Genomic DNA, 13,937 nt, shown 5'->3' with positions numbered 1-13,937 from the left:
TTAATTAGATAATTTTTAGAATGTTAAATTAGACTACTTAAAAGTTTATAATTTAAAATGTGTAATTCAATCCCTAATATTTTATTTAAATTAAAAACACAAATGATACATGGTTAAAAAAATAATAATTAAAAATTCACATTTTCTATTAAAAAAATAGAATTTTAAAGTTTAAAAGTAAAAAAAAAAAAAAAAAAAATTTAAAAATAATTACAATACTGATCATATATATGACTTTTCCTATTTTTAAAACTGCTCCAAATAAAATTAAGTAAGTATGTTTTATATATTTTAATGTATTGGAGTTATATTTTTCTTAGTGAGTATAATCATTATAGAAGAAAAAAGAAAATATAGTTTGTGGAATTTGTAATAAAATAACATTTTTTAGATTAATTAGCTAACTTGATGACGTCATTTATTTATATAAAATCTTAAGTGTTGAGTATTTGTTTTGGGAAAACTACACAATTGAAGAAGAAAAAAACGTGTGACAAACGAAACCTTCATCTTGGAATTATAAAGTTTGTGTATTTAGCCTTTCAATGTTGCTTCCATAGATAGATTAATAGGAAAATATAAATGCACCACAACCTTTTCTTTTCTTTACTAACAAATTAGATAAGCTTCATTCATACATTTATAAACAATATACTTAATCTTGCTGTAGTTTTTAATTTAATAACGAAATTATTGTTGATAGCAACAAGATTAACCCTATTCACAAAAACTTAAATAAATGATAGTGAATTTGATAGATTTTACTCAATTTTGTAAATAACTTCAAATTTTTGTTATATTATTAATAAATGTTAATTTGGTAAAATAATATAGAGTAGACGTAAATTAATATACAGTGTATTAACAACTACAAGATCGAATATTGATTATTTAAAAGTATTTTTAAACCAACAAATATTTCACAGTACAAACCCCTTTCACTCTATTACATTAATAAAATCTTTGTATCTCTTTGTGAAATAAATTTTTATTATGTTAAAAAAAATCACCTCACGTCTAATCACTTGAAATTAAAAATATTTAATTTTATTTTTTAAATATAATTTTTACCTCGACAAAATTAATTTTAAATTATTTAAAACATTATATAATTTTAATCATTTTAAAATCATTTTTTTTCTTCACAATAACGTAGTCAATATGTATTCGTAATCTTAATGTTGAATGTTTCTTCTTAATTAGTCAAGAATATATCAAAATCTTATCCTCTCCAAATTTTGTTCTTTTTAGGTATGCTCCAATCTTATCAATTTAGTCAAAATTTTGGCCCTATTTTTCTTTTTCTAATTCTTATAGGTTTAGATATTTATTTTCAATATTTATACTTTCAATCCATTGTAAAATTAGTTATTGACTAATTACTAGTAATTTAAAATGATTTTTAATTGAAATTGATTAAATTTTATGTTAACCTAAGTTTTTTTTTAAGAGTATTAAGCTAAGTTATTGGAAGTATAAATACTAGAATTGACATTTAAAGTTCATGAAAAAAAAAGAACTAAAATATTGAGAATAGAAAGGTAATTTAACTTTTTTTTCCTAGTTCACATTTATTCTAAAAATTACGTATATATATATATATAGATTAAAATAACATTTTGATCTCTTAATTTAAGGTTTTTCAATTTTTTTTAGAAATGAAAATTGTTTTTTACTTCAAAGTGTGAAATTGTAATCCTTAAGTTTTTATTTAATCATAAATTTAGTTACTTCTATGGAAGATGATGATATTTGAATCATATTTTATCACTATAAATATCTTGTCATGATTATCCTGAATTCCAATTATTAAAGAACTAATCATGATTATTCTCCAAGAAAATTGTACTATTAACGTAAATGTTTGATTATAATTTGATCATTATTGTGTCCTTTCACCCAAATTACAATCTCTCATTTTTATGTGATGGGATTGGATTGATGGAAAACTTTTCTCCCTTTTTACCCTTTAACATTAATTTCCTCACACTCATTAATAGCTTACTACAAACTTGAAATTTGAATAGGAAAAAAGGTAAATACATTAACCTTAGTAACTTATTTTGAGAACATATCACATGTGATAATATGTTTTCTTTCAATAAAAATTATTACCCTTTGCTTCACGAGTAATTTTATGATTGATGAATAATTGATTGGTTATAAATATAGATGATATGTGTCATAAAAAATTTGTTCATAAATGATAACGTACTTCATGATTGTATTTGTCTTTTGATTACCTCATATGTTCCTAACAAACATTGTGGTTTGTGACATATAATTTCAATTCAAAGTCTCTCGGTTTGGAAAATTGTTGGACAAGTGCAATAATGGGTTTTTGAGTATTAAAAAAATTTGGCACTTTTTACCTACCATATTATTATTTTTTGAATTTTTCTACGATAAAGTTTCTTAACAATCTTGGCTTTATTACATTAACTTTTTAAATATATAAAAAATATTTTTAGGCATAGTAAAATGAATTAAAATATTTATAAAATATAACCAAAATTCATATTTAACCAATAATAAATTACTATAGATTATCAAACTTTTATTAGTCTATCTATCAGTGATATTGATAAATATATTGATAGACGTTAACTCAATTGGTAAGAATTTGATAGAAAATATTAAAGTATTTTAAATCAGAACGAAACTAAACTCCAAATTAGATTCATCAAATGATATTCTGACTTAAATAAATACTTCCTCACGTTAACAAATGGATAAAAATTTACCCATATGAGACTCTTGTTTTTATTATAAATTTGTTTTTGAAGTTAGGATTCGAATGGTTGCATTTTTAAAAGGTAAAAAGATTCTCATCTTTTTTTTCTTTTTTCTTTAATAAAAATTACTCACAATTTATTCAATTATTATTTTTGAACTTACAGAGACAGTGATAATATATATATATATATAATGAAATCAACTTATTTGTTTATTTGAAAAAGAAAAGTAGTGGCTATTGGATTCTCTGTTTTTGCTAATAAAAATAAATTATAGGTATAGATATGAAGAGAGAGATTGATGGTTGATGAAATTACACAAAAATGCATAGTATTCCAAATGGATCACTCATAAAAAGCTATGAACATGAAGGTCCCTCCATTTTTGTGAAAGAGAAATACACACAAAGGAACAATGAAATGACCCTTTGTGCTTAAGGTCACATCTTGTTCAACCCTAAATTATTCCATCTCCCTCCCCATCCTTACTTATATATATTTTACTCTTTGCTATTACACCCTCATTCTTTCCCCCATTTGCATTTTTCTTCTTTTTAACAAATTTAATAATCGTATTCCTTCCTCGTGTATTCTAATGCCTTTTAACACCACGTAAATCATGTGGTATTAAAAAGAAGTATTTATCAACATAACTACCACGTAATGTCGCGTTAGTCAATGATATTCTTATCACCTCAACTTTTAGGTATATTGAACACTACCTTTGTTATCGTGATAATTATAATTGATATATTAAATTAAAACACTTATATATAGCTTTTATTATTCAATTAATACAATACTTTATATTAAACTAATACTTTACATACGTCGTTTTCGATCTAAATGGAGGGTAGATAATTGTCTCATTCCTTACTTTTCTTCCATGTTCTTAATAAGTTGTTTGTTCCAACTCCTTTTTAGTTATGTATCATTTCTTTACAATTGACAAGAGAAAGAATTAAATCTCAAATTATGTCAGTTGAGTTATGTTCATGTTAGCAACACTGGTGGATTTATTGTAGTCTCCTTAAACTTTATGTTCGTTATATATACTCGACATTGCATCAATATTATTAGTTGATCAAGTGGTCAATTAGTTTTTCGGCTCTTTTTAAGCTCAGATTCATGCTCCACACTTTACATTGCTTCATTGGATTTTATATTTTCTTGAGAAAAAAGAAAGAGAAATTGATGGGAGGGTATAATGGTAAATGAAGAAGCAACAAAAAAAAAAAAGTTGATAAAGGAGTGGAGAAACATGCAAAGGAAATATGCGACAATTAAGAAGGGGATCCCTTGGGGATGCTTTCAAATACTTTTTAATTATTCATTTTGGAATATAATAATAATATACATTAAACAAATATAAATATGTCAGTAGTTGTTCTTTGCAAAATTATTTATTATTATTATTTTTTTTCCTAATAGTTTGTATTTAAAATTACTTTCTCAAACACTCTTAAATTTTTATTGTTTTTTCAAAAAGAAAAAGGAAAGTAAAGCTTTGGAGTGTTTTCAAAATAACCTTTTTATTCTGTAGAACACTTTTTAAAAGTAAAATATTTTAAAAGATTATTTCTCTATAAAAAAATTAAAATTTTATTTTAAATAATAAAATGAATATTTATAAATATAACAAAATATTACCATACACTATTTCATTATTATTTTTTAAATATTTTGGTTAATTCATTTTAACGAAATATCAAACTGAGATTCTACCTTAGATTAAAATATACCAAATTTTAATTTTTCATTTTAAAAATAGGTAAATTTAAAGATAGTATTTTTTTTATTCATCATTTGTAAGATTGTTGCATGCCCAACAATGCTATTCTTACAAATTCAACAAATTGAGTGGGTTATTTCTCAAATATATATGGGAGAGGGATTTTTCATATTGGCTAAGCTTCCTTATTGATAATGATAAATATAGTGTGTTCGGCTAATTTATTGTGTTTTGTTTTTTTATTTCTTCAAATAGAAAAATTTAATCACATATTTTTAAGTTTACTTGTCCACATATAGTGATTTGAATACATGTAACATCGTTCATTCTATTAAATATTTTTTTCTCGTAAGAGGATGTTACTACGAATATAGTTAATTATGAGTTAAATTATTTATTTTTCTTTTAAAATTAAAGGTTGAGGTTGAACTCATTGAAGAGTGTAATCTAGAGCGTCTTTAGTAGTTAGTCAAGTTGTACAATTCAATCTATTTTCTAATATGCAAAAGTGATTAAGAATTTATGTCAAAAGAATTGTGATTGTTTGGAAAGCTAATCATAATTATTGAGAATTAGAAGAGTGTTGGAGAGTGTGAGTAATTGAAAACTAAACAAAATGTAAGAAAAAAGTGATTGAAAATTATCAAAACAAAATGAATTTTTGTATCAAAACGTTCCATTCAAACATAAATTTTGTTGCACGATATTTAGTTATCATTTTAAAAGTTCAAAAGAGATCTAATGATTTTGAAAAAAAGGTTAAATGTTAAATTTAGTTAAGTAAACTTCTACCTCAACTAAATTCTAAATATAAATAATTATCACGTTCTAATTTCATTCAAACTATAAACATATAATTTTTATCCAAACAAAAAATGCAAACTTTGGGCATTATTTTAAAAGCACTATCACTTTCTTTCCAAAGTTGAATAATTCTCTCAGTTTTTATATATCTTTTTAACTTTACATACTTTTTAAAATTACTATTTGAAATAGAATAAAAGAAAAAAAATCTAAAAGTATGTATGAAATAAAAATTGTGAAACATGTTTATAATGGATTTTAAAATAGATAAATTGATTTTCTTTTGTTTCAAATCTATTTCAATAGTATAAAAATACATTTAAAAAATACAAAACTAAACAATTTCAAGTGAATTTAATTACTTCAAAATTACTTAAGTCACTTCCACGATTATTTTGAAGTTTGGTTCTCAATTTTGATAAAAGATTTTAATGGATTTGTATTATAAAATGTAAAGAATAATTGAACACCAACTTTTGGAACAACAATGATTCTTTTTTTTTAAAAAAAAAAAATACAAAGTTGATGGAGAAACTCTTTGATTTGTAATTTAGAAAGAAAAGAAAAAAGAAGCATTAACTTGAACTTTGTTGAAGAAAAAAATGAGCAAAAAAGAAAAGAAAATTGTTCAAAAAATACATTGTTGTTCATGTTTAGGAGTGGCCTTATCTTACCTCACCCCTTCCTTCTAAACATTATCAAAAAAAAAAGAAAAAGAAAATAGTTCTTAAAAAATAAACTAATTAATGACAATAAAAAAAGAAAAAGAAATAATTGAATTAATTTTGATTTCAGCAGCACCTGCCTTTCTGCAGCCATGGCAGACTCTCTCTCTCTCTCTAATCTTAAGGAAAAAAGAACTTAGACTTTTCATTTCTCTCTCTACTCTATCTCTCATACTTAACAAAAAAAGAAACACAGAGTTTTTATTTTTCTTTTTTTTAAAAAAATATTTATGTTCTCTCTCTCTCTCTACTGTTACACAAAGGCTAATTTGCTTTTCCCAATTCTCTGTTCTTTGCATTTCCTTCTAAATCAATCAGTTGGTTATATGAGATTTGATTTGTATCAAACTTTTTAATCATAAAAACTTTAATTTTCAATTTGTTTTTTTTTTCTAAAACAGAAAAAATTGTCTTTCTTTTCTTCATCATCATCTTCTTCTTCTTGCTTTCTCTCTTTCTCCACTGCTGCTTTTCTATAACTCTCCATTATTACAACTTCCACTTTCTCCTACCTTTCTGATCTGACGGCTACAATCCTTCTGTCCTCTAATCGTACGGCCAGGGCTTCCCCCCCTTTGTCAGCCCCTTCTTCCACCTTCTCTACGTAAGTAAACTAAAAATCGTCTTTAAAAGCTTTTTTCTCTATACCAAAATACGCTTTTTCCTTCACCTTTTCCCCCCTTTTGTTATTTTTTGATTTGGGTTTCATTGGCTTATCGTTTTTGTATAATTCATCCATTGCTTTTTTTATGTCTCTCTGTCTTTTTTATGAAATCTTTCTCGTTTCCTTTAGTTTTCTTAGAACCCTTTTTCATGTATTTTCTTTTTATGCTTCTTCTTCTTCTTCTTCTTCTTCTTCTTCTTCTTCTTCTTCTTCTTCTTTTTATGCGTGATTTCTGGGCGATTCTTTGATATGGGTTTTCATTTTTACATCACTTTCAATAATGGGTACTTTATAATTTTCCAAGACATGCAACAACGGTTCAATTAAGGGAAAGGGGTGGTGTTATTTCATGGTGGGGTCCTTCCCCTTTTTGCTTTCTCTCCTACAGTCCCTATAAGTTTTTTAAAAAAGTTTATTGTATTTATTCTTTTTAATTACTCATTGACTTCTCTACTGCTTAATTGCACTTCATACCCTTGCAGGTTTCTAATTTGTATTTATATTCTCCATTTACACTGTTTTTTCTTTTGTTTTTAGATTTGTGCTTTGTATATCTTTGTTTTGTGTTTTTTTTTTTTTTTTGTTCTCTTGAACTCATTAGTAAGCAACATGTTCTTGGTCTGGATTACTTTTTTCTTTTAATAATTAAATCATGCCATTTCCTTGGATGTGGTGCTCTTGCATCTTTTTGTTTTTTTGGGAAGATTTTGCAAAAGCTTGAATCACAGTACTTGTAGATATTGAATGAGTTTCAGGTTTGAGGATTTATGTTGGATCCATTTGTATGTGTTTGATTTAATCTATTGAGTTACTATTAGGCTTTGGAATGGAAAGATTAATTCAAGGAAGGGCAACACTGGGGGTTGTAGTTGTAAGTTTGTTGGTGATCTTGTGTTTAAAATTTCAGGGCGGTTCTATCAGATAGACCTCTACTCAAATCACTTAATAAGGCTATGAGTCATAGCCTTTGGCATAGGTTTAATGCATTATTATTAGCAAACAGTCTGTAAAGTTTGGAGCATGGTGTGGGATCATTTTTGTGTAAAAGTGGTTTGCCCTTCGGATAAATTAGTTTGACTTGAGATTTTGAGAATCTCTTTTGGATTTTGAAGGACAGGCACCTAATTGATGGGTGAAATATGTAAATTTGTAGTGATTGGACTTCATTGGAAGTTCATTGTTAGACTATTATGATTGTTGATGAATGTCACAATCAGCCGAAGGGAAATCTGTAGGGACCATGAATTGGGATGGGAATAGAGGATTAGATTTCACATGCTTCTATGGAATGTTTTTCTTAATCATATCACTTAATGCCTCTTTCTGCTCACCTTTTTTGACTGGAGTACAATCTTCTCATTAATTTCCTGGTGTGAATATCTTTAGATTCTGTAATGATTTAGAGTATCATACTTTCATATTGCTGAGAAGGTGTTTAATCATGTGAACTTCCTCCGAGGAATATATATGTCATTTTTAGGTTTTTTTTTCCTTCTTTGGTCCATCTATCATATTTTTCAACCCTTGTTGGCGTAATAAGTTTCCATGTTATATCATGATTTGCTGACTAATTTTCTGCAAGGTGCCATTTCTCAGCCTTTAATCTGTAACAGTATTTTTGGCTTCTTTACTTGTTGAAGGGCCAAAAGAATGGAATTGATATCTAAAATTGTATTTCTTTGAACACAAAAATAAAGAAAGTGATGAAGTTTGACGAGGAGTTTAACTTGAAATGATGAGAACATATTTAGGATGAAAATATCAGATTTTTAACTTGGATGTTCAATGTGTAGATAGAAAAGGTAAAATTTGAGTCAAATTAGTTTTTCCTTATAATCTAGAACGCATGTCATTTCTCCTATTTTGGAAGTATGTGATTTGGAGTTGAATGTTTTAAGCAGTGAAATACTTTTTGATGGTCCAACTAACTTTTGAATTTTCTACTAATATATTATATTTATGTTTGAGGTGGACATGCATATATCACCAAAATGTGTGCTCTAGACGTATTGGCTTTCCAATTTATAGGGATATTATATTTCTGTGTTCCGTCCATAGTTTTGCCTGGTGTCCTCAAAGGTGCTCTTTGTTCTGTCAAATTTCTGATGACCTTTTGCCCCTTTCATGCTCTAAGCTGTTAACCACTGTACGAGTACGCAGCCTAGGAATTCTTTTACTTTTAACTCTGTAGTATGTTTAAGAAAAATGGTTACACCCCTATATTTGTAATTTGCAGTTAGCAAGCTGTATCATTTCGAGAAATGGTCATGGAGCCTGATGGACCCAGACGAGCAAGGAAAAGAAATTATTTGGTTCAAGAAAATGGTGATTATAATTCGTTAAGCATGGGTGAAGATCTTGATCCCTGGACTGCATGGGCGTACAAGCCTCGTACTATATCATTATTACTTATTGGTGCATGCTTCCTTATGTGAGTGTTTTGTGCAATAGGTAGTTTCTTATCATTAAATTCTTTTGTCCAAATTTTTGCTGCATTTTAAGTGGTTTATTTTGAACTTTTTCGTTGACTTCCCATCTACAATCTAATTGGAATTCCTGTTTCTCTATGAATTTGAGTTTCCTACTCCCACCTAATTTATCGTCGGTTGTAAAATAGTGAACCATATTTTTTGTACGATGTTATTGTTAAAGGTGAAAATAAAAATAATACCTGTAGTGTTTAAGTCATGCTCAGGTTATCATGAATAAGAGAGGAGTTGTTAAATTATGCTGTTTCAATACTGAAATTTTGCACATAATTGAAATTTGGTTCTATATAATGCACCTGCAGTGTATTGCTTGAGGTATTTTCTCTTTCTCAAGATAGTTAGTTAGTTGTGTAAATTTTCTGTCCTTTTGGGGTATAAGTGGAGGTCTGCGTTCTTTTGGGTTAGAAGTGGAGGTCTTTCTATTTTTCTGGCTTTGGTAACAAAGTTCCCTTCTGTATGTTTAGTTGTTTGCTTGTTCCCTCGAATGGAAGCTTTTCCTTCATTTCTTTTTATAATTGGTAGCATGTAGCAAGAGATATTTGGACACCCATAATTTTCCATGATTTTTTTTCTGTCGGATGTACATATAACATTTTTCATCATTTTTGGCTTTATTTTACTTTCTATAAACACCAGATTATTATATTTCTTTTATTACTTGGTTTGTGTCACTGTTATGTTACGTATTTCTGTTATTTGTGGTCACTAAATTAAAATGTGAATATTATTTTAAAAACTTGTAGTTCTAGAAGAACACATGAACATCTAAATTAAGACTCAGAATGGATCATGAGAGGTAGAGGGAGTCTCAACATCTAGTGTAACTTTGTGCTTGGAAAATTGTTATGGCCTCCATGATGTTATATTCTTCAGCTGTTATTCACCCCTTTTCGTGTATTAAACTAAATAAGGATGTTTCTCGCTTATTTTTATGACTAAAAAAACTTCTGTTTTACTTACCTTGTTGCTTGTCTTAACCAGCTGGGCCAGTGGAGCCCTTGATCCTCAAAACGCAGCACATGAGGATAGTGCTATTTCTGTTAAAAGGTTTGTGTCAATAAGGATTATGTTATCACTGTTTTATTACTGTCAGAAGCTCATCCTACCGAGTCTTATTCCATGTAGGGGTGTATGGGCTATGATTTCAGTATTTCTTGCCTATTGTTTGCTGCAAGCCCCATCAACGTAAGTGGTTCTTTATCGAGCATATGAACATAGTGTATTGACATCCTCATTTTCTGTGTTGTACATTAAAGAAAAATCAATGGTAAAGAGTTAAGATTAATACCTGTTAGAAAGTTGGAATATATTTTGACTCTAGATTGATTTGCTTTATTCCTGTTATATGCATGGAAAGACCTGCCCTTCATCTACAATATGTTACGAGATGATCGTTGTTTCTGGACAAGAAAATCCCTAATCTAAAGTTTCTTATGTATAGCCTATCCTTTAACTGTTGTTGATATTTTCATTTCTTATTTGTGCATCTTGGACTCACTTGTTTAACTCTATTAGTTATAGTAGGTTACAAATGGAAATTTTTTAAGATTACTTTGATATGTTTCGTGAATTAGAGAAGTTCTTATAAAGTATTTTCATGCAAGTGTGTTTTTACACCCCTCACGCCTGAGGTTGTTTCTTGCAGGATTTTGATTAGGCCACATCCAGCCATTTGGCGTTTGGTGCATGGAATGGCTGTCATTTACTTGATAGCACTTACCTTTTTGCTGTTTCAGGTCATGCCCTCTCGAAGTGGTGTTTTTCCTTTATTTTTTCTCTACATTGATATTTACTGTTTGATTGTTGTCAGAGCTATATTCCTTTTGTTTTCCTGTATAAATTTGTGAGTTGGAAGTCAATTAAGTGTAGTTGTTTTTTATTGTATAAATAAACTGTTTCTTATATTATAAAGAAGTATCATATTGTATAATTAATCAGAAAACAGGATCTTAGTTGACAATTTCAGATTTTGTTTGTAAAATTTTCTTTTTATGTCATATATGTTCTTTAAATTAAAAATTATCAGGTGGGGAGAGGCCTCAAATTTAGACCGCAGTTGGTTGATCTTGATTGACAGTTTTGTTTTTTCTTTTGGTGGTTTAAAAGGGGTTTTCAATGTACATTTTGAAATTATCACTTGTTAACACCACAATATTATTCTCGTCCAGAGTCGTGATGATGCTCGACAGTTTATGAAGTTTCTCCATCCTGACCTCGGTGTTGGTAATGCTCTTCATCTCTGTTTAACTGTTATCTGTGAAAATGCATAAGCATGGTTTGGGTATCTGTTAGAAGTTTTAAGTTATCATCCCACCATTTCATGCAGAGCTTCCAGAAAGATCTTATGGTGCTGATTGTCGTCTTTATTTACCTGAAAATTCCAAAAGCAGGTTTAAGAATGTTTATGTACGAAATCTTTTACCTATATACTCATAATGTACAGCAGCAATAGTGTTTTTTGTATCTATGACATTGGGAGATTCATCGTATACTTCCTTATCCTTACTTTCAGGAGACACTTTTTGATGAATTTGTTCCAGCTCATATAATTGGATGGTGGGGCAAGGCTATAATGATTCGTAACCAAGCTCTACTGTGGGTGTTGTCAATTGGGTTTGAAATGATGGAGGTAAGGTTTTTCAGTACCTATGAGTTTCTTACGTTGATCTCAATTGAAGCTTGACCTTTTAAGTGCTTGCTATTGTCCAATTCATTGATACAACTACAACTTAATTATCTTGATTTTCAGCTAACCTTTCGCCACATGTTACCAAACTTCAACGAGTGTTGGTGGGACAGTATCGTTCTTGATATTTTGATATGTAACTGGTTTGGTAAGATCACTCCTTCCCTCCCAAATGTCCAACTTTTTGTTTGCTTACTGTTAGGCATTGTATAAATTAATTGTTTGATTTATATGCTCAAATTCTTCTCCTTTCCCACTTCCCAAATAGCCATATCCAATCGTAGAAATTAGTGATTATCCTTCTTGGTCTGTCTTCTAGTCTTTTGGGTTGATTTTCAGTCTTTTGATAGTTTGAAATTGATAGATTACTGGTTATTGAACCTCCTTACATGGACAAGGATGGTCCAAGTGTTCTATATAGTTTCTCTGCAACTAATGGTACCTTTTAGAAATAAACTTGGTTTTTGATTTCATGTATGACTGAATTTGCAGGCATCTGGGCAGGAATGCGTACTGTTCGATACTTCGATGGTAAAACATACAAGTGGGTTGGTCTAAGTCGTCAACCTAATATTATTGGGAAAGTACGTTTTAATTAAACCTCCATCTTTTGTGTGATATCATTAACCACCCCATTAGTATGACAGATTTCATCAGCTACTTTCCTAATATTATTGGGAAGTACATTTTTGTTTCTTATCAGAAAAAAACGAAAAAGAAAACAGATACTGATCGATCCTCTTTATATAAGAGTTATTAGTTATCGTGATGACATCCTTCCTCTTCACGCTCCTTCTCCACTTCTCAAAATAAAAGAAAGAAAAAGAAAAAAGTGTTCGTCTAAAATCTCCACTGCCAATGCCTGTAATTAGCTAAGTGAAGAATCAAACTTTGTGTCACTAATTATTTTAAAGATTTTGAATCACTGGCGTCAATATGTCCATCAAAATCCATGTACCTTTCTTTTTCTTTTGAACATTATGCTAGTATAGGAGGAGAACAGGTCATATGTTTTTCTCGGTCCAGGACGATTATTTGCTTTTGTTATAAGTTTGTTATTCTCCGTTGCAGGTCAAACGAACACTGGGACAATTCACACCAGCACAGTGGGACAAAGATGAGTGGCACCCATTACTTGGTCCATGGCGTTTCATTCAAGTTATAAGCCTTTGCATCGTCTTCCTGACAGTAGAGCTCAATACATTCTTTTTGAAGTTTAGTCTTTGGGTACCCCCAAGGAATCCTGTGATCATATATAGACTAATCTTGTGGTGGCTGATTGCAATCCCAACAATTCGGGAGTATAATTCCTACCTTCAAGATCGGTACTCTCTCCATCTCTGCCCCCCTGAATTCCTATTCCTCCAAGCAAATCCACCTGTCTTGACTAATAATATGTATTCCAGAAAGCCCGTGAAGAAAGTTGGCGCATTTTGTTGGCTATCGCTTGCAATTTGCATCATTGAACTTCTTATTTGTATAAAGTTTGGACATGGTAAGATCTTCTGCACATATAACGGTTTAGTTTCAAGCTTGTTGAAGTTCTATTAGGAATGAAAGTTTGTATTGGTTGCCATTGATCTGATTTTCATTTCAGGTTTATATCCCAAACCAATGCCTCTTTGGTTGGTAATATTCTGGATCTCGGTTGGAGGTGCAGTTGTATTATTCCTTTTAATTTGGTCGTGGCAATCACATCAACGTTTAGCAAGAAAGAAGCAATGATCTCTCAGCAGCAGTGGTAGACTATTCTTTGGTTTCTTCTTGTCACAAGGAGGATTACCGTGTAAATATTTTACCCACATTGATTGTACATGAGTTTCCTCTCAGAAAATGGACTCATTTCCAGATCAGTAATCTTTTTCTTTTTGAGAATTATGTTTCTTGAGTGGAAAATTTTCTTTTTCTAGATGTTAGAGTTGCTATTTGCTCTGTTCTTCTATCTGGTTTGTTGTGCTTTTATTTACTTTTTTTTTTGGGGGGGTGGGGGGTTGTTTCTTGGGTTTTTCATTTTCATTTTATGTTGATTTAATGTTAATGTTTGAGATTGTTATCTAATCTTTATATATTTTTTTCGTGTTTGGTTTCCTTCGGATAGACTT

General features: G+C 29.4%; 1 protein-coding gene across 5 annotated transcripts; it reads left to right on the top strand.

Moving 5' to 3' along the window:
• Positions 1 to 6,216: 6,216 nt before the first annotated feature.
• LOC101205141 (CDP-diacylglycerol--serine O-phosphatidyltransferase 1) lies at positions 6,217 to 13,744 on the top strand. Of its 5 annotated transcripts, none has more exons than XM_011657168.2 (13): positions 6,217 to 6,600; positions 8,897 to 9,091; positions 10,131 to 10,196; positions 10,275 to 10,334; positions 10,795 to 10,885; positions 11,318 to 11,372; positions 11,476 to 11,555; positions 11,662 to 11,778; positions 11,899 to 11,983; positions 12,328 to 12,419; positions 12,907 to 13,160; positions 13,242 to 13,330; positions 13,433 to 13,744. In XM_011657168.2, exons 2-13 carry the CDS (start codon positions 8,922 to 8,924, stop codon positions 13,558 to 13,560), a joined length of 1,287 nt encoding a protein of 428 aa, XP_011655470.1. In that variant the 5' UTR covers positions 6,217 to 6,600; positions 8,897 to 8,921; the 3' UTR covers positions 13,561 to 13,744. The 5 variants fall into 5 exon arrangements, with proteins under 5 accessions (XP_011655470.1, XP_011655471.1, XP_011655472.1 ...); XM_011657169.2 differs by lacking the exon at positions 6,217 to 6,600 and adding an exon at positions 7,209 to 8,806; XM_011657170.2 differs by lacking the exon at positions 6,217 to 6,600 and adding an exon at positions 7,209 to 8,806 and having other exon boundaries at positions 8,897 to 9,111.
• Positions 13,745 to 13,937: the final 193 nt, after the last annotated feature.

The sequence above is a fragment of the Cucumis sativus genome, chromosome 5, assembly GCF_000004075.3.
Source record: "Cucumis sativus cultivar 9930 chromosome 5, Cucumber_9930_V3, whole genome shotgun sequence".
NCBI classification, from domain to species: Eukaryota; Viridiplantae; Streptophyta; class Magnoliopsida; order Cucurbitales; family Cucurbitaceae; genus Cucumis; species Cucumis sativus.
This window is presented reverse-complemented; position numbering and strand designations above follow the sequence as displayed.

Excerpts from the sequence above, each read along its gene's own strand:
- LOC101205141 (XM_011657168.2), top strand. The coding sequence starts at position 8,922 with ATGGTCATGGAGCCTGATGGACCCAGACGAGCAAGGAAAAGAAATTAT. Across the intron at positions 10,197-10,274 it reads AGTGCTATTTCTGTTAAAAG|GGGTGTATGGGCTATGATTT; the intron begins GTTTGTGTCAAT and ends TATTCCATGTAG. Across the intron at positions 10,335-10,794 it reads TTGCTGCAAGCCCCATCAAC|GATTTTGATTAGGCCACATC; the intron begins GTAAGTGGTTCT and ends TGTTTCTTGCAG.